Source organism: Dermacentor albipictus, chromosome 1 (genome assembly GCF_038994185.2).
Source record: "Dermacentor albipictus isolate Rhodes 1998 colony chromosome 1, USDA_Dalb.pri_finalv2, whole genome shotgun sequence".
NCBI lineage: Eukaryota > Metazoa > Arthropoda > Arachnida > Ixodida > Ixodidae > Dermacentor > Dermacentor albipictus.
Genome location: NC_091821.1, coordinates 44,942,659 through 44,969,367, shown reverse-complemented (window position 1 = coordinate 44,969,367; position 26,709 = coordinate 44,942,659). Strand labels below are relative to the sequence as shown.

The 26,709-nt window shown below is 46.5% G+C and overlaps 1 protein-coding gene across 2 annotated transcripts in view; it reads left to right on the top strand.

Moving 5' to 3' along the window:
- Mps1 (Monopolar spindle 1) overlaps window positions 1-18,896 on the top strand; it is a 146,599-nt gene extending 127,703 nt beyond the window's left edge. For both annotated transcript variants that reach the window (XM_065437331.2, XM_065437341.2), the window contains exons 18-19: window positions 17,332-17,435; window positions 18,503-18,896. In XM_065437331.2, the coding sequence (XP_065293403.1) occupies window positions 17,332-17,435; window positions 18,503-18,535 (137 nt within the window). In that variant the 3' untranslated portion in view covers window positions 18,536-18,896. The remainder of the gene's footprint in view (window positions 1-17,331; window positions 17,436-18,502) is intronic.
- The last annotated feature ends 7,813 nt before the right edge of the window (window positions 18,897-26,709 follow it).

The following is a 26,709-nucleotide window of genomic DNA, read 5'->3' as shown; positions in this document are numbered from 1 at the left end:
TTCAAATGTGCCCCTGAATCCAACACAACCAGTTTTTAAGGATCCATAGTAGAAAACTAGTACCCAAATCTAGCATGCATCTGATTTTATAAAACCATAAATATAGCATGCCTATGATTCTGGCAGTCATCAATAAGATGAAACCTGCAATTTACCTTCATAGAGTGGAAATTTATTCACACTTGATGTATTCTTAATGTCTTCTAAAGCAAGAGTAAGTGGGCATCAGCACCTGCCTGCTGCTGCGGCAACATTTTTCACCGATAGGCCAGAAATCGATGGCAATAAGCGGCAGGTTTTGCTGTCACAGAAAGCGATCCATTGGCAGCCGCTTCGCTGGTTTTTGGGCAGCCAGAAAATTTCAACTTGGTGCCCGGAAGTCTGTGCGGCAACTTCCGCTGAGGACAGCACAGTTGTGCAACATGGCAGCAACCTATCCGCCTGCTTCGATATGAATTCACTCTTGCCACTTGCTCTCTTCAGTGACAGCAAAAAACAAATAGTAAAATAAAATCAGCCATCTTCTCATGCTGAGGACAAAGTATTGGCATTGTCTTGTTACTATTGAGACAGGGGTGGTCCCGAGGAGCGATTCACCCCTCCCCCCCACCACCAAACCATTTTCGATTGTGCTGTCGCCATCGCCGTGCAAACAAATGGGCAAAAGGAGTGCATCGGTTCTAGAGAAAAGGAGGTATACAAGCGCATCCGAGTGAGCAAGAAAAGTATCGAAAAGCCTACAGAGTGCTGTCGGCTACGGTTTGGGTAGACAAACCATTAATGACACCAGTGACAGGTGAAGGCATCCGTGTAATTTTGCACCTATCAAAGGCTCCTCTTGCGTGACCTGTTTTCAGTTTGTTTCTTGGCCTGGATGGTCTCCTGTTTAGCAGCTATGCTAGTAATGCTGTGCTAAGTGCCTCCATCACCCAGCTGTTTCAACAAAGCAAGGTGGCCTGCCTGTTAGCAGCAGAGCATTGCAGTCACACCCAAGGTGCACCTCTCACCGTGCCAGTCATGGCATCAGGAACATAGCCTTTCCGGTAGTTCATATGTTACTCCACCACATTGCACAATCATTGACTCTACATTCTTCCGAGTTCACCCCTCTGCCCACCCACACACAACCCAGATTCATTGAGGACGCACACGCAGAAACACTTACTATGCTGCTGAATCCTCGCAGTTTAGTAGTGGTTTGGTGGTAATAAAGGCGAAACTGCTGAATTTTTTTTTACGAGCGAGTGGTCAAAAGTACTTTGGTCAAAAGATGTTTTTCTCACTGAATGAGCCATTAGCGAGTCCGGATGACACTGGCTACTTTGTGGGCATGTCATTGAAGCAGTTGTTCTCATTGATCTATTGCCTGCGGAGGCTGTGAAAAATAGCTTTGAGACCCTGTCCCCCACTGTCGTGTAGGCACATCCGCGGCATGCATTCATCCACCAGTGGCACGTGATGCCGAGGAGCCGAGGAGTGTTAGGTCACATGTCGCTTCCAGTGAGCGGTAATGGCACTGATTTTTCTTTTTTTTTTTTCAGTTTTAGTATCGGAAACGGCTTTTTTTGCAAGCTTTTCGTGATGCTCCCACTCGTATTTCAAACATCAGATTCTACATAAAGGCTCCTCATACCTACATTATCTTAATCTGGAATTTTTACGCAGTCTAAGATTTTGCTGCAGTTCTTTAAAACCTGTGAAACATGATGTAGAGACTCCAGATTAAATTTTTGGAAACATATAAAAAAACATGAAATTGTCCTTAGTGTGTGCCATATTAAATAGTGGTGTGTGGATATTCGAAACTTCTAATATTCCATTCTGATTGGTTAGTATTCACTTCAAGACACTTTTGCTATTCAAAACGTTCAAACCCCCGAAAATTGCTGTTCCTTCTTTAAGTCACATTCGCCACAGTGCAACCCTGTTAGATGGCAAAGCATACCTTTGATATGCTTTACTGCAATGCAATCTGCAAAAAAATGTCGGCCTGAACCATTCATATGGTGGCAGATTAGTCAGCAAAACTGTCGATTGCAGACCGAGCAAATATGGCCAAACTCCACGTCCAGGAACATTGTCTTGACTTTCAAATTCACCCTGGTGAAACTCGAAGGAAGTAGCAACTCGTGCTTCTGCCGCTTGTACGCAGACTCAAACGATCTAGTTTGACATTTACGAGTGGCCTCCAGTGCGCAATCTTCATCAGTAGCTTGCGCTCGATATCGACGATTAGACTCTTGCACCTGCTCCTACTGACGTTCTTTGGAGGCAAAGTCACTGGCCGCATTCTCAGCTTTCGTATGGGCACATTGCCATTGGTTATAGTCACGTCCCTGCTATTGACCCTTCTCGTCAAGCTCAGCTGTGTGCACAATGCGTGGTCTTCCCACTTTTCCCAGTTTTGTTGTAGTTGCAACTGTTGCAGTGATGAACCTCTGCAATGCACAATCTGGTTCTTACACATCGCAGCAGCTACCGCAGCGCACATCCCTGTGTTTTCCCAGCAACAACGGAAGCCAGCACGGGTTCACTTGCCCACTGCACAGGTGTGGCACATGGTGAAATCACGTGTCCTCTCTTTCTTCTGCGCTTTACTATAATTTATCTTTTCTCGTTCACTTTGCAGACGTTAGCCAGCCCAGATACCCCTCCCCCTTAGGAGACCATGCATATGGCTCATTCATACAGGTCAGTCAGGTAAACAGCTTCGCTGTAAAAGGGGGCACTGTCACAGTCCCTCTGCTGGTGCTTATGGCTACTTGACACTATCAGCTCAAGTACTTACACCTTACTACCTCTTCATGCATCTGGATAACACCAGCCGCCAGGTGGAAACCTCCGTTTGCTACTAATCTGGCTAAGTGTTTCCAAACTACAAATTTGACCGAGTATGAAGCTTGGCAATGTTTTTTAGACACTCGCTTTAAAGCAGTTCAGTACCATCAGGATGCTTCTATGGCAAACTGGGTTAAAAACCTGGCTTTAGAAGCGAGAATAATTTCAACCCCGAGGAACCCAGATACTGTGTCCTCAACAATGTGAGCTGCTGGAGAGGCTCCTTCCTTGTCGGCACTGCCGAATGACTGATAAGCTCATCAACCAGCAGCAATTTTCACTTTTTCACTGCCACAAGCACAGGCTGAAAGTTGTGTGCTTGATGAGTTTTCCGGCCAAGAAGAAGATGCATGCGAGTGGTGGTGTTAGCATGGGGCCACTGTTGGCACAGCTTGCAAAGAGACACCTGCCCATACCAGAGCCTAGTTAGTCCAGTGAGCATCTCTTTTCAGTGCCTGAATGAATTGTGACATGCAGGAGGGTTTCACTCAAGGTGTCTACCAACCAGGAAAATTGAGAATCCTCAGGGATGTTGAATAGTCTAGAAAGACTCGGGGAAAACTCGGGGAATTTGTGCTTCTGTCAGGGAAAATTAGCTGTAATTTTATTGAGAGGGAACGAAAGCCATGCTAATGCTGGCTCGAGTGACAGAGAGGAATCGTAACGAATTGTCTTTGATGCCATGTTGTCGGCTGGAGGAGTTGCAAGTGTAAAATACAACTGACCAAGAGGATGCTTCAAATGATCCGTAGGGTGAATGCACAGCGGAAGGAGGACGAGAACAGAAAGAACTGATGCATTGATGAATGAACAGGAAAGGAAGTGTGCCGCCAGTTCTTTGAAGGAGCTTGAGCTCAAAAAAGTGTTGGCTGATGCTGAGATGCAAGTGTCCCACATCCAAACCAAAATAAACTTTTTAAAGCAGTGAAATGCAACCCTAAGGCGTTCCGCACACGCTGAGAGTATGTCAGGACAGTTAAGGTTGATTTTCCAGCTGCTGAGAGAGAATCTCACTTGTGACAAAGTTCAGGCCTCATACCAATGAGCTTGCTATCATTTGATAGAAATAGCTCATATTAGAAAATGTTTGCTATTGTATGCATCTCTTTTTATTCATATTTGAATATGCTCGACTGGATTTGCAGTTGACTTTACCATGTTTTTTTTTTTTTTCAAATATGTTTTATTTGCTGTGCATTTTACTTACCCTTCTGTTTTCTTTTTGAATAAGATATGCACCACTCCTTACTATTCAAACTGGATTAAGTCATTTTTTATTTTTTAACATGCTTACTAGAGAGTGACAGCATCGAGCAACATGGTGTCAGCCCATCTTGTCATAAAACAAATTTCTGTGTCACTCTGGGAATTTTGCAAAGGCACTCTGGGAAAGCCTGGAAAACTCTGGGAGTTTGGAAATGTCAACTTGGTAGACACTCTGGTTGCTGCTCCCCGAACATGTCAAGCACCTGTCCTTCCTTCACGAAAACATTAAATAACTGCAGTTATGATACTGTCAAGCAAAAGTATTTTACTGGAGAATATTATTTACCACAAAGCATAATTTTCCTGCATGCTATGTCCTGTGCAATAAACTTGCAATATTTTTCACGAGCCAGAGGTATGGAAAAATAGCCTTTTTGCAAAAGCAATAGTATTCAAAAAATATTTGGAAATGCTTGATGTGCACTTCAGTTTCATTATTCGAATTCGCTTTGAAATTAACAAATTTGATGTTGGCACAACCCTAATTTTAACCCAAGAACTGAGGGAATGTAATAGAAATGAAATAACACTTGAGCACCACTATGTGTAATGATTGTGTGTAGATGGGTGACGTTTTGCAGCATATTGTAGTATACTGACCCTGCCTTATGCTCACCACGTCCCAATAACATATTTTAGCAGCATGACATCGAATTATGTTAAACTTCCTTTAGCTTTGTAATGCTGTTTATCACAGATATATCAAGCTCAAAGGGGATTTGCAAAATAGTTACGCCATTTATGTAATCAGAAATATAAAATATATCTATCTGAAGCTTATTTGAAAACTTCATATGTCTCGGATAGCTTCCCTGAGATTGTGGTAAGAGGGAATTTACCGATTTGCTTCTCCAAGGCCGAGTCACTAGCACAAATGTTCACTTATTTTTGCACAAGAATGTTGCCAGTCACTGGCACCGCAATGACAGTGCAGAATAGTCTTTAACCCATTAGTGCCCAGTGTAGTTCTGAAAGTACAGTACCATTTTTATTTGTAAATAATGAAGAAACTTGCTCCTTCCCTTAGTATTCGATTTTGCTAAGAATGCTCTTGCCAAGGCTACCATGTTGTAGTCAGTGGAGTTCAGTGTTGTTTGTGCGGGCAGCTGCATGTAAGAGTCACGCGGGTTGGTCAGAAAAGACGCGTGGTTCGACACCAAAACGGCGATGGAGAGTTATAGCTATTGGGAGTGGGGGAGACGCAGTTTACGAAGAGCGCGTAAGTGAGTTGACTGTGAGTCGGGGCTTCCGCCAGTCGGTTCGCACAAGCAGTGCAGTGGCTTTGAAGTCAACCCCTCACCGCTGAACCACACCATGGTGAAACATTCTGCAAACGGACCAGATGCCCCAACAAGGCGTGGAAGTGTTTTCTTTGGAGGAGTGTGTCTTGCGAGTATGTGAGACAAGAGACTCATTGCACTGCAAAGGATTTGTGGCAACGGCCTTGGCGTATTGAAACTCTGGATAGTGTCATCCTGAAGCCCCGTTGTGTGCACACTGCGTGCACGACAGTATGATTGGACGAACAGTGGGCAAGGAGCGTGCAGGGCCGTTGGAGGGGGATTCAGTGGAGATTCGGCTAAGCGAAAGAAGTCCAAAATTCTAACTTTTGACTCGTAGTTTGATGTCCATGTAAATAGTTTCCATTCTATTGTTTGCCTATTTTATCTTAATAAACAGTTAACCCCTTTGCAATCAGCGTCACTGCCTTGCCTACTGTAATGTGACTTCACGACATCCACATCTTCAAGTTTCTCTCACCGGCATTCAGGCGAACATCAATGTAGTCTTTTTCTCAGTTGCATGTTTTTGATCTATTCATAAGCAACCTTAAAGAGGTGCAGAACATAGCAAGTACTGCTATGCATGCAGCTTCTTTTTTGTCATGCTTGGTATTTACTTCATGAAGCTGACCTATGAGTTTCGGAAAAAAATGCTGTAAAGGATGAATGCATGACAGTGTATATACAATGCATCTTTATAGCATAACATGAAGCTGATTGCAAGTGTACATTATAATGTGCGCTGGGCCTATGTATAGGTATGCTAGAAGGATTTGCTGATTCTCAAGGCACATTATGACACGTGTACTTATCTTTATCGGGCGACCACGTTTGGCTGCCTAACAAATGTTATCGCGCAGCGCAGGACGCACCTGCATGTAAAAGAAGTTTCTGGAATGTTATCGATGGTTCCGTACACTGCCTTTCACTGCAACTTGTGTAATCTGATTGCATGTATGTGCGACGTGAATAGTGTACTTTGTGGAAGACACGCGGGTCCCATCGGTTAATCTGGAACATTCGATGACTGATCTATAAAAGCCGACGCGCTTGACCCGCTGATCAAATCTTTCGACGATCGCCGACTGTGTTCGCCGCTCTCGTTGTGCTATAAGTGTAGCCTGTTCTGTGGGCACAGGTTCGCCCAATAAAATCTAGTTTTGCCTTTCACAGTATTGCTACTGTGTTCTTAGCGTCACCACCACGTGACATCTGGTGGAGGTGCTTTACGTTCATGTACCGGACGCCCTCGACAAGCCGTAATCCAAGCCCGGACCGCAAAGACAACACCAGCACCGTCCCGGAACATTGAGCAAGCCGCCGGCTACAGCAGCTGCCCCCGGAACACGGAATTCTACCAGAGACAGCCAAGAAGACAGCCCCGATGGCAGCCGGAGCAGCCCCAATAGTTCTGCAGCAGCCCAGGGAGCCACCAACGTTCCGCGGTTCCACATTTGAGGACCCGGAAAGCTGGCTGGAGACGTATGAGAGGGTCACTACGTTTAACAGTTGGGACAGCAACGACAAGCTGTGGCATGTCTATTTCGCACTGGAAGACGCCGCCAGGACCTGGTTCGAGAATCGAGAAGCCACCTTAACGACGTGGGACCTGTTCCGAAGCGGCTTCTTGCAAACGTTTACAAGCATCGTGCGAAAAGAGCGAGCCCAAACACTACTAGAAACCAGAGTGCAGCTGCCAAATGAGATGATCGCAATCTTCACGGAGGAGATGGCCCGTCTTTTCCGGCACGCCGACCCGGAAATCTCAGAGGAGAAAAACGTCCGCTTCCTGATGCGGGACGTCAAGCAAGAACTTTTCGCCGGACTTATTCGTAACCCGCCGAAGACCGTAGCTGAGTTTTCTGTAGCTGAGTTTCGAGAAAACTCTGGAGATGCGCACCCGGCAATATCACCGACAGGGGCTCACGCCACAGTATGCCATCCAAGGACTGGATTCCGACGACCTTCAGGAGACCATCAGGGCCATTGTGCGTGAAGAAGTGCGCAAGGTCCTGCCTTCGTCGCAGCCCCAAGTGGCTTCGATCGCCAACATCGTGAAAGAAGAGGTGCACCGATCAGTTGGAGTTCCCGAGCTGCAACCACAATTACCGCAGCCCCAGCCAGAAGCGATGACATACGCCGCCGTCACATGCCGTCAAGGTCCCCCTCGGCGACCACGCCAGGGCCCTGCAACGACGCAATTCCGTTGTCCGCCGCCGCCAACACGCCCACCCGTCGCCCAGCGCACCTACGCGAGGAAGACGGACATTTGGTGAGCCCCCGACCACTGCCCGCTCTGCTATCACTGCGGAGAAGCCGGCCATGTGTATCACCGATGCCCATACTGGGAGATGGGACTGCGAAGTTTCGCCGTTAACGCTCCGCGCCCACAGCAAAGTGAACGCCCTCGCGATATCGCCGACTACCTTGCCGCTACTCAGTCGAGCTTTCGACGACCGTCGCGTTTGCCATCACCAGGCCGCTACCTCTCGACGCAGCGCCGACCATACACTGGCCCAGCCCGGGGCCGGTCAGCGAGCCCATACCTGGAAAACTAAAAGCAGCAACCGATGGAGGTGCGGTTGCTGTTCGTCGAACTGACGAAGATCCTCCGCCGCCGACGAAGAAACCATCTCGACGACCTAATGACGACACGCCGCCATCCCGACAAAGTCAGGAAGCCAAGACTACACCGTCGAAAGACGACTTGACGACGCGACGTTCCAGCTCCAGTGCAACACGACGCAGCCGTGATCCGACGCCAAGACCCAACTGCAACCCCAGACAAAGAACCACCGACCTCGACGTACTTCTCGACGGCCACGCAGTCACTGCCTTAGTCGACACAGGGACCGATTACTCCGTAATGAGTGGACACATCGCTGCCCAGTTGAAGAAGGTTAAGACTGCATGGAAGGGCCCCCAAATTCAGACCGCTGGAGGACACCTCATTGCGCCGACTGGAATCTGCACGGCAAGAATAACCGTTCATGACCGGACTTACCCCTTCCACCTTCGTTATCCTCCAACAGTGTTCACGAGATGTCATTCTCGGCATAGACTTCCTGAACCAACACGGCGCAATCATCGACCTGAAGTCAAAATCGATAACGCTGTCGGAAGATCAAGTGATACCGCCGGAGAGCTTTCGTAGTCACCACGCCTTGAGTGTTCTCGAAGATCAAGTGAGGATCCCGCCTCGCTCGAGCATTGATATTTCGGTCGGCACCAAAACACCCGCTGACGTAGAAGGCGTCATCGAAGGCGACCAACGTCTACTGCTAGACCGTGAAATTTGCGTCGCAAGAGGGATCGCTCGACTGCATGGAGGGAAAACTGACGTGTTGCTGACAAACTTCAGCCAGGAGTTCTAGCACATCAACAAGGGCACGACGATCACGTACATCGAGGAAATTCTGGAAACCAGTAATGCGTTTGTCCTCTCGGATTCTGCCGCATCTACTCGACGACGATGGTTCCCGAACCAGACTACGACATTAATCCAAGTCTCCCCGTGATTAAGCAACAGCAGCTCAGAAATCTGCTCCGACGATGCAAAGGCTGCTTTTCGACATCATCGAGGATTCAACAAACACCAGTCGCCAAGCATCGCATAATCACCGAGGAATGCGCTCGACCACTCCGCCAGAGCCCTTACCGAGTTTCGCCACGAGAACGTGCAGCTATAAGAGAACAAGTTGACGAAATGCTGCGCAACGACATCATCCAGCCGTCGAAAAGCCCGTGGGCATCCCCTGTTGTCCTGGTGAAGAAAAAGGATGGAACCCTACGTTTCTGCGTCGATTATCGTCGTCTGAACGAGATCACGAAGAAGGATGTATACCCCCTCCCACGGATAGACGACGCATTGGATCGGCTCTGCAACGCTAAATACTTCTCGTCGATGGACCTCAAGTCTGGCTATTGGCAAATAGAAGTCGACGAAAGAGAGCGCGAAAAGACCGCCTTCATCACCCCAGACGGCCTCTACGATTTCAAGGTTATGCCATTCGGACTGTGCTCGGCGCCTGCAACGTTCCAGCGTGTCATGGACACGCTGTTAGCAGGATTGAAGTGGCAGACCTGTCTCGTTTATTTGGATGACGTCGTTGTCTTCACCGGAAATTTCAACGATCACCTCAGGCGGCTTGCGACAGTACTAGAGGCCATCAAGTCGTCAGGGCTTACTCTGAAGCCAGAAAAATGCCGTTTCACTTACGATGAGCTTCTGTTCCTAGGCCACGTAATCAGCAAATCTGGTGTCCGTCCAGAGCCGCAAAAGACAGCTGCCATCGCACAGTTCCCGCAACCCATCAACAAGAAGGCAGTGCGTAGATTCCTTGGCATGTGTGCCTACAACAGGCGCTTTGTCAAGGACTTTTCACACATCGCTGAGCCGTTGACACGTCTAACTAAATGTGATGTTGAGTTCAAGTGGGAAACGCCGCATGCCGACGCATTTGAAGAACTCAAGCGACACATGCAGTCGCCGCCAGTACTTGCGCACTTCGACGAGTACGCCGATACAGAAATCCATACTGACGCCAGTAGCCTAGGCCTTGGTGCCATCCTATTCCAGAGGAGAAACGGAGTCGAACAGGTGATAGCTTACGCTAGCCGGTCGCTGTCAAAAGCGGAAGGCAACTATTCTATGACCGAAAAGGAATGTCTCGCCATCGTTTGGGCTACAGCTAAATTTCGCCCTTATCTTTATGGCAGGCCATTCAAAGTCGTCAGTGACCATCACGCGTTGTGTTGGCTAGCGAATATAAAGGATCCTTCAGGACGACTGGCGCGGTGGAGCCTCAGACTACAAGAATACATCACTGTAACCTACAAGTCCGGACGAAAACACTCCGATGCCGATTGCCTATCACGCACACCCATTGACCCGCCGCCGCAAGATGACGAGAATGACGACGCCTTCCTTGGAATGATAAGCGCGGAAGACTTCACTGAACAGCAACGGGCAGACCCGGAGCTAAAAGGCCTCGTCGAATATTTGGAAGGGCACACCAACGTTGTCCCCAGGGCATTTAAGCGCGTATTATCTTCCTTCACGCTTCAATACAATCTACTCGTGAAGAAGAACTTCTCACCAGTCCGCGCCAACTACCTTCTTGTTGTCCCTTCAGGACTTCGTCCAGAAGTATTGCACGCCCTACATGACAATCCGACCCGTGCGCTATCGAGGATACAAGAAAAGTATTATTGGCCGCGCCTGACCACCGACGTCGCCCGTTATGTCAGAACATGCCGAGACTGTCAGCGACGCAAGACACCGCCGACAAGGCTAGCCGGATTACTACAGCCAATCGAGCCTCCTTGCCGACCATTCCAGCAGATCGGGATGGACTTGCTGGGACCCTTTTCGACGTCAATAACCAGAAATAAGTGGATCGTCGTGGCGACGGACTACCTCATCCGCTTCGCTGAAACTAAAGCGCTGTCGAAAGGTAGCGCAGCCGAAGTGGCGAAATTCTTTGTCGAAAACATCCTGCTGCGACATAGCGCCCCAGAAGTCCTCATCTCTGACAGAGGAACGACCTTTACAGCGGAGCTCACCCAAGCCATTCTGAAATACATTTGGACAAGGCACAGGAGGACAACGGCCTAACACCCGCAGACAAATGGTCTTACGGAACGGCTTAATAAGACCCTTGCCGACATGCTAGCGATGTATGTCGACGTCGAACACAAGACCTGGGATGCCATCCTGGCGTACTTAACATTCACTTACAACACGGCGGTGCAAGAAACAACACAGATCACGCCGTTCAAGCTGGTCTACGGCAGGAACCCGACGCCATGCTGCCGCACGTCACTGACGAGGAGAACCTTGACGTCACTACCTACCTCCAGCGCACCGAAGAAGCCTGACAGCTCGCCCGCCTGTGGATCAAGAACCTGCAGAGGACCAACAGCCGACACGACAACCTCCAACGACGCTTCGTCGAGTACCAGCCCGGCGACCGTGTTTGGGTATGGACCCCGATACGCCAACGAGGACTCAGTGAGAAACTACTGCAACGCTATTTCGGACCCTACAAGGTCATCCGACGTATTGGCACACTGGACTATGAGGTCGTGCCAGACGGCATTTCGCATTCACAGCGGCGCCGCGCACGATCTGAAGTGGTCGACGTGGTGCGCCTTAAACCCTTTTATGGACGCTGACGAACTTCCTCATTTTGTTGTTTTCTTTGCTACGAGTGCTTCTTTTTTTTTACTTTCGTTTGTTTGCATCATCGGGTCGATGCTTTTTAAGAGGGGGGTAATGACACGTGTACTTATCTTTATCGGGCGACCACGTTTGGCCGCCTAACAAATGTTATCGCGCAGCGCAGGACGCGCCTGCATGTAAAAGAAGTTTCTGGAATGTTATCGATGGTTCCGTACACTGCCTTTCACCGCAACTTGTGTAATCTGATTGCATGTATGCGCGACGCGAATAGTGTAGAACTTTGTGGAAGGCACGCGGGTACATCCCATCGGTTAATCTGGAACATTCGATGACTGATCTATAAAAGCCGACGCGCTTGACCCGCTGATCAGATTTTTCGTAGTTGCCGACTGTGTTCACTGCTTTCGTTGTGCTATAAGTGTAGCCTATTTTGTGGGCACAGGTTCGCCCAATAAAATCTAGTTTTGCCTTTCACAGTATTGCTACTGTGTTCTTAACATCACCACCACGTGACAATGTGATGGTTTCTTGCGAATATCGCGGCAAAATATTTTTTTGCTGGCTAAAAATATTTCGCAGACGGTTGCAGGTATAAAGAAAGAATAACTCTCAACATTGCTTTTTTAAAGCGAAGCTTTCTTTACGAACCCCCCTGCACCTCTCTTACTGATCGTGACTGCCGCCTGCTGCTGCTGCTCATGTGTTCTTGCCAAATAGCTCATACTCAGCTGCAGGACAGTGACGCCATCTAGGAGCGATGGCTTGTACTCCTTCACCTGCAGCAGTAGAAGGTAGAGGGGGGAGCCAGCCTGCGCATGCGGGTCGTTGGCCAATGGTGGAGAGGGCCATGGGGGCCACGACACGGAGAGCCACGATGAGACGGAAGAGAGGACACCAGAGGAAACGGCCTCTAGTTGGGCATGCATTGCACCACCTGGCAGCCTGGTGGACAGTTGCATCTGTGCTTTCAAGGGGAGGTCAGGAACCCTAAACAAATGCCGCAGAATGGTGTGCTCCTACTTCAGTGCCAGAACACCAAAGTGACCAGCACTAACACATGTGATCAACCGTTATGTTATACGTATGGGTTTTGTTTACAAGACATTGGATTTCCTCTATTGAAATACTGAATAAAGTGTTCGGTTTCACTTTGCACTCACATTAAATGAACACACTTGTTTCAGCACTCCTTATGCATTTGCAAAAAGCTTCACTGTATATAGATTCCAACAGGGCACGTTGGATCTGCTGCATTTTTCTTTCAAGGTTCTGTTCTTGCCACCGACAAAAATGACAGTGACCTTGTCTTTACATTCAAGGAATAGCAAACAGTGTTACAGTAAATTTAGATAAATGAATAGAGATCTTTTAATGCACAATGTTCTTACTAATTGCAAAGTCAGAGAAAACAAAAACAATGTGTGTAGCATATTCCTCTGCTAGGGAAGGTGAGCTACGGAATAAAAATAAGGCAACCCACATTTGGGAACCAGAGAAGTGCCCCATAGCATATGTCAAACTTCTAATAAAAGTATCACCAAAACATTATAATGCAAGAATCTACCATTATCCAAAGAGAGGCCACCATTAAGTTACATTTTTCAACTACCATTTAAGCTCACTATGTCCACATTCCCCGATTCTGCCAACTTTGTGCATGTGCGGTCATTTCTTCTGCTGACAGGCCATGACAGGTTTAAAGGACAAGTGCGATTCATGCTCGCAGCCATTCTTTGTTCGACAACAATTTCTCTGTCAGGGACCTTGTGACCGCCGGTTCCTCTGCAAGTGCTTGAACATCATTGACAATGAGTATGAGCTATACATGTTCACAGGATCAAGCACTTGCAAGTATTCCCAGTGCACTAGACGCAATGGGTGCGACAGTATAGGGCTCCAAACGCCGGCTGTAAGTGCTCCGCTGGACCAAGATGTCACTGCCTGTGATGGAACCCACTGCCAACTTTGTATCATCTGCCAACTTCGTGTCACCTGGCCCGGAACACAGAGCGATTGCGCAAATGCACACAGCAGCAAGGCGGCAGAAACGAGTGGCCTCCTTTGGCATGCCTTCACCAACTTCCTTTTGGTCACATATAGCAAGTCAACCTGTCCTCTCCACCAGCTTCATGTCGGTACGTGAAGAACAGCCACCATCAAATCGGCAACTGTGGGTGGGCCACCACGGGAAGCAAATGTGCATCCAGGCCTACAACCAAACCGGTTCTGGCCCAAAATGAGTGCAAAGCCGTCACTGGGGGCAAGTACTTCCAGCAGGCAGGTTTCTGTGCTGGGAAAGCGCTCGCTTTTTATGTCGCAGTTGGCCTCTTGGACAACTTGCGAGGAAATCTATGCTACGATGAAAAAAGTTGTTGATAACAGCAATGTCAACTGCCAAAAGCTCAAAGCGAAGCACAAAAGTTACACTTCATTCTGGGTTACAGTGAACAAGAGTATCTTCCAAAAAATCAACTCTAAAAACATTCAGCTGAAGGGTTGCCTGTTCAGGCCTTTCAACGGCAGGCATGATGCATCCAGGGCCGCTAGCGAAAAATTGTCATAATTTCTTTTCTAACCTCATTAATGAAGTGCTATCTTTCTTATCAAAATGCTTGTGGCCTATGCACAAAATCCTCCTATTTCTACTAGAACATGCTGGCCTGCTCATACCATGTTATTTGCTTAACTTAAACTTGGCTTTGCAACAACTTACTGTCGGATTACCTTCCACCGGAATACACAGTTCATAGATATGACCACATGTCTGATGTGCGTGTTAAGTACGGCAGTGGTGTACTAATTGCCGGGCCGCACAATATTAGGGTTACAAGGTGTGTGGACCTTGAAATTGTGCCAGAAACTGTGTGTGTTGAAATTCCTGTTGGGGGGGGGGGGGGGGGCAGCAGTGAAAATTCATTAGTCTGCACAGCCTACTTCCCTCCTAACATAAGTAACATACAGTTTTCTGAGCATATGTATAACTTAGTTGAAGCAATGTATGTTGCAAAATATGTCCTGGTAGCTGGGGATTTCAGGGTTCCGTCCATTGTTTGGGATTCATGTGCTACTTCCATATCTTTATCATCTCACGGTGATGCGCTGTTCCCTTTTATTGAATTTCCTAGATTAAAGCAGTTTAACAAGGTTCTAAATGCTGCCGGAAATGTTTTGAATATGATTCTGGCTAATTTCTGTGTTGCCGACTTTTCTGTTGCTGTTAGCGATTTAGTTCCTGTTGACTAAGGGCATGTTTCGCTTCAATTCGTGATTTTTCTAGAGGTGATTCACGTGTTGAGTGAGCCTGTTGCTCATTTGTTTTGCTGAACAGTGACTTACTACTATTTGAGGGATGCCGACTTGTCTGAATTGTATCGCTCCACAGATATCAACAAAGCAGTAACATGCTTACTGATACTGTAAACATGCTGTGGAAGCCTTTATTCTCTTTAAAGAGTTTCGTCCTGCATGCCATCCTGTGCTATCTTTTAGAGGATGTTACGACTGTTCGATATATAGCCAATACTTCAATATATCCGGGTTTATTATAGACTATATCCGGAATAGACTAGCATTTATTTGTGTGGTAGCTTACAGGAATATGTACTGTAATACTTAGTTAAGTTGGCAGAAAATGTTATCACTGTATATGCTTTTGTGCTGCATATGGTACAGACAAATGAATTCTTGACATGTATGTGCATGTTTTTGATGTGTGCGTTCTGTTACCAAAAAAAGTAAAGGCCCATAAATCTGGCTTTCAGTTCTTTGCAGTAGTGTAAATGCATCTGACGTGCAGTTGTGCTTGAATGTAGTGGCGTGTGACTGGGCACCAGCATGGTTGTCTTGGATGAGTTCGGAAGATGTCATGATGAAAACTGTGAACTGGACAAACATGAAAATTTTTTACAATTTCTCCACTGTGACTCAACGTGGCCACAAAGCCGATGCCATCTGGTGTATGTGAAGAGAGAAGGATGTATTACCGGCGGTGCACTGGAAGTTGGGAAAATTAGATGTGTCAACAGTGGTAATTGAAAGTTTGGTAGTGCTGTTGTTGAAAGTGTAAATTGAAATTATTAAAAGTGTACAACTAATAAAATATATTGATACTGTTGCTTAAATTATGCAGGAAAAGATTACGACTGGATTTCCCAACTGAGTAACAAACAAGCACTTGACCCCTCAAAGTATACAAGTCCACTAATACTAACGAGACCAACTCACCAGAATTTTGCTTGAACTAACATATTTAAATACCTTTTTCTTTCACGCTCCATTGCTGACTGGAATCTCTTGGCTTTATGACGATTGTATTCGCTCTGTTGAGCTTTTATTACGATAGCAATTATGTAAGCACTCCTGGCACATTTTCGTTGCCGCCACCACCCTGATGTCCCGTAAATATCCAAGTGCGATAACGTCATGAAGCATGCCTTCGTGTGCGAGTGAAAGCGTGCGAAGGTGAGCCAAGGATGGTGGCTCTATCGCGCATGCGCGGGGGGGTTCTACTCCGGCGGGGGCTGCGTATGGCACAGCTGAGCGTGGCCACGGGGCCCTATCTTGAAAGCGATCCGCGAAGGGTGATCCGTGAAGGGTGGATCCGTGAAAGCGATCCGCGAAGGTGCGCTGAGGGCTGACAGCTTTGCGTGTGCTGTGGTTTTGCTGCTTAGTTCGTGGTGAAGCGAGAGACAGTACGAATTCGCTCACTGCTGCTTCCGCACTTTCTCACGCCAGAGTTTTGACAGGGAGTGTCCGTGGTCATTGAGTGAGATGTACTCATGTTTGCCTATGCACGTGTGGCACCATGCTTGTTAATTTAGTTAGTTAGTTTACGAGTTTATATAGCCGATAAAACTAATATACTTGCTTCGTATAACAGCTGTCTAATAATTTGCTATCGCAATCGATGCTTCGCCTTTCAGGCTAAACTGCGACATTTTTTTTTTTAATGGGCACATGTTTTGTGCATTGTTCAGTTTTAATTTTGCCCTTTCTGCTCGGACCTCATGTCCACAGTATGTATTAAGTAAATATGGCAAGTGAATTTTATGTTGCACCTTGTAGGCCATGGTAGTCCCTTGCATAACACCAGTAGTTTTAAAGGCACACTAAAGAGAATATAAGCTAAGTTGTTTTAGTAAATTACACTTTTGCAACAGCAATATAGCCACCCTTACCATGAGGGGAGGCTCATTAAGCAAGGAAAGACACTTAAATGAAAAACTGGTGGTAGTGCACCTTTAAGGCACATCGGCTCGTTGTGATGTTATGAATTTTGAGAGCGCCTGTTAATTGTGCGTTCATAAAGGTGGACTGCATTTTATTCTAAACGAGCCAGAGAATGAACTTGCCAAGTTCTGAGAACCTTTCCTCTGCCGAAACAGCCCAAATAGGAGAAAGTACTTTGAAATTCCCAGTGCCATCCTGACATCCCGATACTAACCTTCTGCGCAAAATTCAAAAATTTTAATTTAGCCTCCAATTTCTCTTCTATCATTCCGCCTCTTTCTGCCAAATTAGTGAAAATAGAGATTTAAAGAATACTTTAACTCGCTGAACTGATTTAGTGTTTGTCTTGAGGGTGTCCTTAACAATGGTACAGTTTTTGTCATTTTTCCCAAGATCAAAATGCTCACTTACGTTTTGGTGTCTGTGGTTGTATTACTGAAGTTGCTCAATTCTGTTCTCAAGTTGACTTGTGTGCCTATGAGCCTTATTGCTGTCAGGAATATAATGGGCAGTGTTTGGTCATCTTTACAGAAAACGCATCATTGGCAGTCAAGCAGTGCAAGAACCCGCACCTCCAGTCACTGTTTAGTGAAATTGAGAACTTGTCCCCTGCAAGTGTGAAAAAAATGAAGGAGGTGAGATTTTTCTATTTTTTTTTTTTTTTATGACTTGCTAGTCTTGCTAAGTAAAGAAACATGCAAATCTTCTAAGAAAGTTGACCTGATTCAGGTCTGCACCGCAAGGCTGGAATGGCCTTGCGCATCTGCAGAAGCTTGAGTACTGATGTCTGAGAGAAGCAGAATTTGTATCTACGCCTTATGTTCATGAAGAGTGAAAAAATTATTAGGCTGCAGAAACAGCCTGTTTAAAGAGAATATGGGCGCATATGCAATGCAGCTCTTCATCTCCTCATGTTCTTTGTACATGAAAATAGTACAAGCAGAGTGAGCACCTGGCAGTGATGGTTCTGTGACAATACACCGTAATGTTCCGATAAAAAAAAGTGGCTTCTGGCCCTTGCGCCAATAAACGCTACAAATCAACCAATAAAAAAAAATGGCTGCCCCCCTGTGAGGAGGGTAGAAAAAAATGGAAGGAAACTGTCATTGGACATTATTTTTTTTGTTATATATTTTTTCGTTCAGTCTTTAGTCACTGGCATGTTCACGCCATGGTGTGCCATTTTCATCAGGATAAACCAGTCATCACAAGGAACGCAAAGGGAAAAATAGTATTAAAATAAAAGAATCATTACAAAAATGCAACACATGGTGTGAAGTTTAAGGGAAAGCACTTTATATGATTATATGTTTCAAGCAATACCACCGCGATCTTTGACTTAAGCAAGCAGCTTCCATGACTTTGGTGCCTGAAGATGCATTTGTGCTCATAGTGCAGAACCATTTAGTGCAGCTAATTGCATCCTCGTGCTGTTACTTTTGCACCTTCATCAAATTGATATTGTTCAAATTTGGCTGTTACCACTTGTCTAATACTCAGCATTTCAGAGGCTGCCTTTCACCGCAATTCACGACATGCCAGAGTTTGAGGAATACAAAGCTTATCACAGTCTGTTCATAGGTTATTTGCAAAGCTGGTTTGTGTGGGTGTCTTTGTGTGTCCATGTGCTAAGCAAAGCAGTATGTGCCAGTATGTTCACATGTATTCATGGGCATTGGGTGCAATTTATATATTTTTTCAGGTGCTGAAATCGCTGAGGAAAGACAAGCCTTGACGTCATGGCACTGCCTCAGATTTGCCAGAATTGCTGTGAAGGCTTAAATAGTCTAATACAGCTCTATTAGCAATGAAAAACCACTGCATGTAACTTCAAAATTATCTGTAACATGATGTTTGTGAATGCAAAACATACTACGTTCAAGTCCTTTATGTGCGTGTGTGTATGTGTGTGTGTGTCACAGAAAGCTTGATCAACAGCCACATCATGGGACATCCCAGTCAATGACTGCAACATGAAGTCTGTAATTTTATTGTTTTTACCCTTTGACCTTCCATAGTTTGATTATATACAGCTTTGATGACTTAATTGTTGAGGGGACTGAGCGAAATGAAAAATAAAATGTTAGCTATGGTTATTCCCTTTTTGCTTTCATTACTGGAAAATGGCGCACAAAAAACTCAAGATTTTCTCAGAGGGTTCCTGAACTGCTCTATCGAAGTCAAGAAATGTATCTGACATTAAAATACACTATTTCAGAAATACTTTGCAGCAAAAAATACTTCAATGCGTTCAGCATAAAATGAGTTATTTGGTCCTCTTCGCGGTACTCCTGGTCCTTCAGTGTGTTGCACTGCTAAGGCTATGGTGGAGTGAAGTAGTGCCCACAACGCTCTGCCTGCTGAATTTTACTGTGGCGCGCAGTTCAAATTTGATTTTGGATGTTCGCATTGATGCCACTAGTTTGGATTTTGGTCGCTTAGGCGTGCCAAACTCGGAGGTCATCATTCAACGTACAGTTGAGTTCACGGTGTCTTATCCCTTTGCTGTGCTACATTTGTACTACAGGGTGTTTTAGCGAACACTTATAAAAATTTGTAAAGGTTGTCTGTGGCAGATGGCACAATTCTAGTTCATGAGCTGGTATGGTATGGTATGGCGGACATTACTGGCATAAGAAGTTGAAATGCATAATCTAAGTAACAAAAATTCCCTGGTTAAGCTTTAACTAATTACCTTACGGCCCATTTGCAATTTACTAATTCTAGCCGTAGAGTTCGCAAGGCAGATCCACTTTGAACGAATTCACAGGATGACACCAGTTTTGATATAGTAATTCCCGAACTTTGCGGAGAAATGCATTGGCCTTTCAGTTGCATTCTTGTCATAACGTTTTATGCGTTCAAGCACAAAAGTAACTGAAATGCCAATGCATTTCTCCGCAAAGTTTGGGAATTACTATATCAAAACTAGTGTCATCCTGTGAATTCATTCAAAGTGGATCCGCCTTGCGAACTCCACGCCTAGAATTTGTAAATTGCAAATGGGCCGTAAGGTAATTAGTTAAAGCTTAACCAGGGAATTTTTGTTACTTAGATTATGCATTTCAATTTTTTGTGCAAGTAATGCATGCCTCTTCGAGTATACCACCTCATGAACTAGAATTGTGCCATCTGCCACAGGCAACCTTTAAAAAAATTTGAGTGTTCGCTGAAACACCCGGTATAGTTGCACATAGCTATTCTAGCACCAAGTGACATGAGTAGCACACTTCCTTTCACACTTATCTGTCTCTACAACCATCGCACAATTTCTGAGGGTAGGGTAAACTACACTCGCTCACACGATTGCGTCGACAACGTGCACATAGGCTAAACGATTGGTGCCGGACTACGGACTTGTGTTGAAAGTATCCCTAACGTAACGAGATTCTACTGTATTGGCAGCACACCTCGCAGGTGTGCAACTCGGGATGCAGGTGACCTGTTCGTCAGATGTTGGTGCTCAGGCCTTAGGCACGTCACTAACAGATACCAATCGGAGCACGCTGTTGTCGTCCGTATACTCAGCGAGCGGGCTCGTCACTGCACCCAGCGGCGTCCACTGTATCTACGCTACAGGCTCGACTACATTCAACTGCACTAAGTACTACAAGGCTTAAGTGCATGCTCGCGCTCATGTGCTCCAGTCTGGCCTTGCTACGTGGTGCGGATCAGCTTTGTATGGCACCAGCTTGACCAACGGATAGCAGCCACATCCAAATTGCGCATTTTGCACAACAGCTTAATACGAAGTCTGCCAAAGCGTCTAGCTAAAAGCGGCCTGGTGTGAGCGTGCCGGTGAACTTATTGTGGTCTGACCTTAAGTTTCGTGTGGCTCGAGGCTATTTGAGTGTTAAAAACTAATCGGAATCTCTGAGACCCAACGGTTATGACATTGATAAGCAATGTAGCCGAAGTTTCATTCCTACGTGGGCGGGCACGGCCGAGCATTAGCAGACGATAGTCAGTAGTAGTACTATAGCCATACTCCCGGAAGCACGTAATTATTATCGAAATTCAAAATACTGGTTCTCTCCTGCTTCAGCCTATAAATAAATATGTACAGCAGAAGTAGGAAGCAGCACACTGATCCAAACATCCTTCTTGATTTATGTCAGCTATTGGCCAATAGAAATCGGCTATATTACGAAATGTGGCAGCCTCGAGAAGTCTTCTCTAGAAAACAAAAAAAAGTTAGAAAAAAGGCAACTTGGAGCTCCGCTTGCGAGTTCACGCACAGCACGCGACTTCAAAATTTGGCTGAGATGTTCAGAGCGTATGCTATCCGCGGTCTGCGTTTTTTCACCAAGCTCTAGAGATGGTTCAGGACCCCTTTAACAGTGATTGTGAACATTTAGTGTGAGCACAGAACTAGCTGCACATAATCCAGGGCTTTTCTTGTTGGTGTTAATCAAGGCGCAGTTCTGCAAACCATAAACGGGCACAGTGACATCTATTCCTAGTGTGAGCCAACCATGAAAGAGCAACAGTTCTACAAACTTTTTCTGGTATTAGCATTCTTTTATATATATATAACCACCTTCACATCCAACTGCATGAAGTACTCATGGCTGCCATCAAGTTAGCAAGACATCATTACAGGCATGTACCCAGTATTTTTTTTTTTCTGGAAGAGGGGGGGTCCCCAACCCAAGGTAACCTTTTTATGCAAATGAGGAGGGGGGGGGGGTACATTTACTAGAAAAGTGTGAAAAATGCCCACCATTCTCCATAAAGATGCGTAAACCCACAGAAGAGAATTGAAATAAGCTGTATCTCACAGGTATGCCTGTGAGATACACCTCTGCTTTACTTGGCAAGCAAGGAACCACATCCTTATGTGGTTCCTTGTTAAGGAATGGACTCGCGCATGAAAGAAGCGCAGGAAGAACAAGCAAACAAGCAAAAGTGTAAAATAAAGATTTCTAGTAGCGTTTCTGGAATTGGCTCTAGGAGAATTATAGAAAAATATATATTTGCGGAACAATCGCAGTTGTTTTGGATCCCTCATTTACTTTTCTACTAAGTGCCAAAACCGACTTGTGTTGTTATTTGGGAAGTTGCGTAACGATGAGTGGTCACCAGTCCCGTACAATTGCGTAGAGCGCAGGACGCTGCGGTTCTAGACTTGCTGCACCCACCGCGGAAGGTTAGAAAAACACACATTAGTACAGCAGGGAAGTGGCTACGTCAGGCGGCTCAATTGATAACTGTAGAAGCGTCATTCAAAACACACGGAATTATTCTCCACTTCCGGCAGCGCTTTCTCTACTTATTTTTTATATAAAAAGATGTTGATCCATAAATATTTTCACAAAACACGGTTAAATTTGTTAATTTTCAGTTTTCCTTCCCGTGTGGCTGTTGCCTTGGCTCTCTCCCTTAGTAGATCGCTTAATTACTCAACTCCTTGCGACCCTTGTTTGCAGTTGCCATTTTGCATGAAAAGTGCTCTACATATACACCAGACAAAGGGGAATTCGCAAGAATCAGGGTGTCTACCAACCGGGAAAACCGGGAATTCTCAGGGAATTTGAACAGTCTGGAAAAACTCAGGGAATTTGTGCTTCTGTCAGGGAAAATTAGCTGTAACTTTATTGAAAGGGAACGAAAGTCGTGTTAATGCTGGCTCCAGTAACAGAGGAATCGCAATGAATCGTCATTGACGCCGTGTCATCGGCACGATGTATTGCCAGAGTAGTTAACGATCGATTTTTCTAGACGCTTTTTCGGACATACCCGATAATTTGCGCGGCTTTGCGGCACCACCACGTACTCCATATAGTAAATGTATATTGCCCTGACTGCAGGTCTGAAATGGCAATGATCAAAGCCGCCACCGCCGCCATTTTGATTATCTCGCCGCCTCGAACTGGCACTATCGCACGCAGATCCGCCGGCAGCCGTAGCCACCACCACGGCAACATTAGGCCTAGCTCCTTCTACGTTCGCTGTTAAGCTTCTTGCCGTGCGGTGCCGTGTATTTCATTGAAAGAATTCGCCGCTGTCAGCAATGGCACCAATACCACGTTTGTAATCTTCGCCATTGGCTTCGAAGCTCGCAGAGCGCGCACAGCGCGTTTCGTAATGCCAGTCTCTGAAAGTTAACTTCGCCTCATTACAGCACTGTTAGGCGGTGAAGCTTACAAGCGTGGGAAGGGCAATTGTCACGGTACAGAGTATGTATTCCTTAAATATACGCGCGTGCACTCTCATCTCCTGTCACCGTACGAGCACTGATATGCCTAATAAGTGTACTGGCAGGCCTTAAGAACTTTTGCGGACGTGCCTGTGCCAACTTTATCTCTTATAGGCAGTTAGAGACATGCATTAATCTTTTTCGGACTGCCCGATTTTTAGGATGTTTTTGCGGTCCCTAGGGAGTCCGAAAAATCGGACGTTGACTGTACAACTGACCAAGTGGCTTCAAATGATCCATGGGGTGAACGTGTGGCAGAAGGAGGATGAGAACAGGAAGGACCGACGTCCTGAGGAATTAACGGGAAATGAAGCGTTCCGCCACCTCTTTGAAGGAGCTTGAGCTCAAAAAACAAAGCGTTGGCTGATGCCGAGATGCAGGTGTCCCTCATTCAAACCAAAATGAGCTATTTAAAGCAGTGAAACCCTACACTGAGATGTTTTGTACGGGCTGAGAGTATGTCATTGTCAGGACAGTTGAGATTGACTTTCCAGCTGCTGAGAGAGAATCTTAGTTGTGACAAAGTTCAGGCCTCATACCGATGAGCTTGCTATCAGTTGATAGAAATAGCTCATATTCAAAAAATATTTACTTATGTATGCATCTCCTTACATTCGTACTTGAAAATGTTCGACCCAATTTGCAATGGGTTTTATCATTTTTTTCACTGTGCATTTTACTAACACCTTCCTTCTGCAGTTTTCTTTTTAAATAAAATAGATATTACTCCTTACTATTCAAACTGGATTAAGTCATTTTTTGTTTCAACATGCTTACTAGAGAGTGACAGCATCGGGCAACATGGTGTCAGCCTGTCTTGACATAAAAGAAAGTTCTGGCTCATTCAGGGAATTTAGCAAAAGTGCTCAGGGAAAACCTGGAAAACTCAGGGAATTTGGAAATGTCAGCTTGGTAGACACCCTGAAGAATGCAGTAGTAACGATGGTCGACTCGGCGCTACGAGAGAGAACCAACGTTTCGCTACAAGACTGCACGGTAGTCAAGGCTGAAGAATTGGCCGTTGCTGTAGTGGCAGCGGAGGACTATTGGATCGGACAGTCACTAACAATACTCTCGGACTCGCAAACATCCTGCCGCAACTACTTGCATGGCAGAATCAGTCATCGAGCACTCCGCATACTCTGCTCAGTAGACCGTAAAACACACAACAAACAGGCACAGTACCACATGAAGCGATCACACACAAGATCGTATGGCTACCGGGACACACGGGAGTGGCAGGGAACCAAGAGGTGGACAGGGTAGTTCGAGAGTAAACTAATTACCGAGCGTCCAACATCGACAGCCTCGAGGAACCCACGCCTGTACCCTGAGAGTACTTGGCCATTTTAGACAATTACAGAGGCAGCAGGAAGTGGAACACCCCCCTGCACTAGTTCCTTAGCACGGAAGAAGCTGTAGCATGGATGCAACTACAAACAGGGTTGAATAGTTTATTTCATCATCAGTTCAGCATACATATCCAGTGGTACAGTGGGAAGGGGTGGCAAAAAGGCAACTGAATGCCTGACAATGCGAATGCGAGTATCCTAACCTTAACATGCTAAGTAAAATGCACCTCACACTATATAAGGACAAATGTCCATGGGGCTCTTGCATTGCCCAGGGGGCGCTGCGAAAAAGGTGCTAAAAAGCGCCCTCTGTCCTAAAATGGGTCGTACCAAGCTCCGTCGTCTGCTTCGGAAAGCACGTTTACAATATGGACCCGCCACTTTCGGTTCTGTTGTATCACGGCCTGCAGCAAATATCCGGTGCCGAAGATTTTTTCAGGGGTGGCACGCTGCGTAAAGGCAAGAAATTATGCAGTGCCGAATACCTGTATGCCGTTCAAGAATTAAGCGGCGAAGTTTTAGCGCGGTGTCAATCGCAAGTGAAGCGAGTCGCGTACGAAGTGGAACTTCAGGTTAGGTTTGCACGTTGCTAGATTCAGGCGCACAAACGCGAGGAAATGCTTGATATAAATGAATCCACAGCAGCGATAAGCAGACATCATGTGTACGGAACTGCTCGAGCACACGATCGTACGCGCCGCGAAGGCAGCGGTCTTTCGACATGCCGCGAAACGGCGGGCCTCCTGCAATATTTGTTGACTGCATGCCGCTAAACAAGTAGTTATGCCTGCGTTGTCGTAGCGGCCATCTGTCCCTTTTAGTAACTGCTAATAACTGATGCAATGCATATGAGCTCGCACGTCCGTGCGAATCGCGCTGCAGCGCGAGCTCGTAGCTGCTCGCTTGACGTAGCTTTTAATGACAGCGCTCGAACATCGATCTGCTGTAATCAATACTACCTTGCTGCGCTGCCTCAACATGCTGACTTGAGGTCAAGTATGAGCACATTTAACTCTCTAACCTGTGCTGCTCGTAGTGGGGTAGTGAATCGTCACCGAATCAGCCCGGCCATTTGTGGTCATTTGCACACACCTGGTCACATAACCACTTCGCATCGGTCGAATGGTTAATTGTCGCTGTGGCCGGGTCTCGAATCGTGAATTACCAGCCATGCCTGCTGCTATGTCGGTGTGCTGTCGGGACTGTAGGTGCAAAAGACCGAAATTTAGAACGCAGATAATCAAGCAAGCTTCAAGACAGGCGAAACAGTCAGCATGGCGCGAAGTTTCGCTTACTCAGCGCGACGAACTGCAGCTATGCAGCGTGCCCGACGCTCCACTTCGTGAGGCCTTGAAGGAAAACGGTAGAATCTGATGTTGGGATTCAGGCCTTCTTGCTCATGGCAGCCCACGACGCAGAAGTAATGACGGTGACGCCTTCTCGAGGCTGGGCTAGGTCTTTCCGGATCGGCGTCACCGATTCCGTCTGCTCCCAGCATTACGTCCCACGGCACACGGAGAGCCCGTTATCGTTAAACTATAGGCTGCGGCGAGCTCGCAACGTGGTCGACATGGTCTACGAGAAGTGACGAGCTTTTTCGCACTCGCAACAGGGCAGAAAAAAGTGCGAATCGACGCAAAACTCGACCGAGAAACGTGCTTCGCCACAGCCAGGGCTCAATACGACCCAAGCTGGTACGACCCAGATGTCGTTTCCCGCGCCGCCACCAGGGGCCGCTACTATACCTCAAACTCCAGCGCAAGACGCCCATGGTGCAACGAGAAACCCACATTATACCACATAACATGAGTATGTCAACAATAACGTAGTCCCAATCATATCACACCCAAGTGCGGAGCAGTGGGAGGAACTGCTGTCCAGCGACCGCTGCGAAGACCAGCTAGATCTAGTGCAGCATGCACGACGAACAATAGGCCAGCGGAGCCCTGGACTGAGGGCAGCGGACCATTGTGACAGAGGACGGACGAAGCTGCGGTTGAAGACGTCCGGAAAACACAAGGAGGAAGACCCCTGAAGAATCCACCCCAGCCACAGAAAAACAATTACTAGAGCTGAATAAAATTTTCACTCACTCAATCACCGTACACTTAGACGAGGTAACGGGTGATAGTCGTATTGCTTATGGGTTTAACGGTTATTACAGGGTCTGATGATGGACGCTGCTTCGTATTATTTTATTTTCCACCTTATTTAACCCATATCGCGCATATATGATTCCGAGGATCTGCCCCTGATTCCGAGCGGCCACCCCCTCAAAATTTCCGCCTGCCCTCCCCCTTGCCCATCCCCCCTTCCGATAGCACAGAAAAACTGATCCATGGTAGGCAGTATGAAACA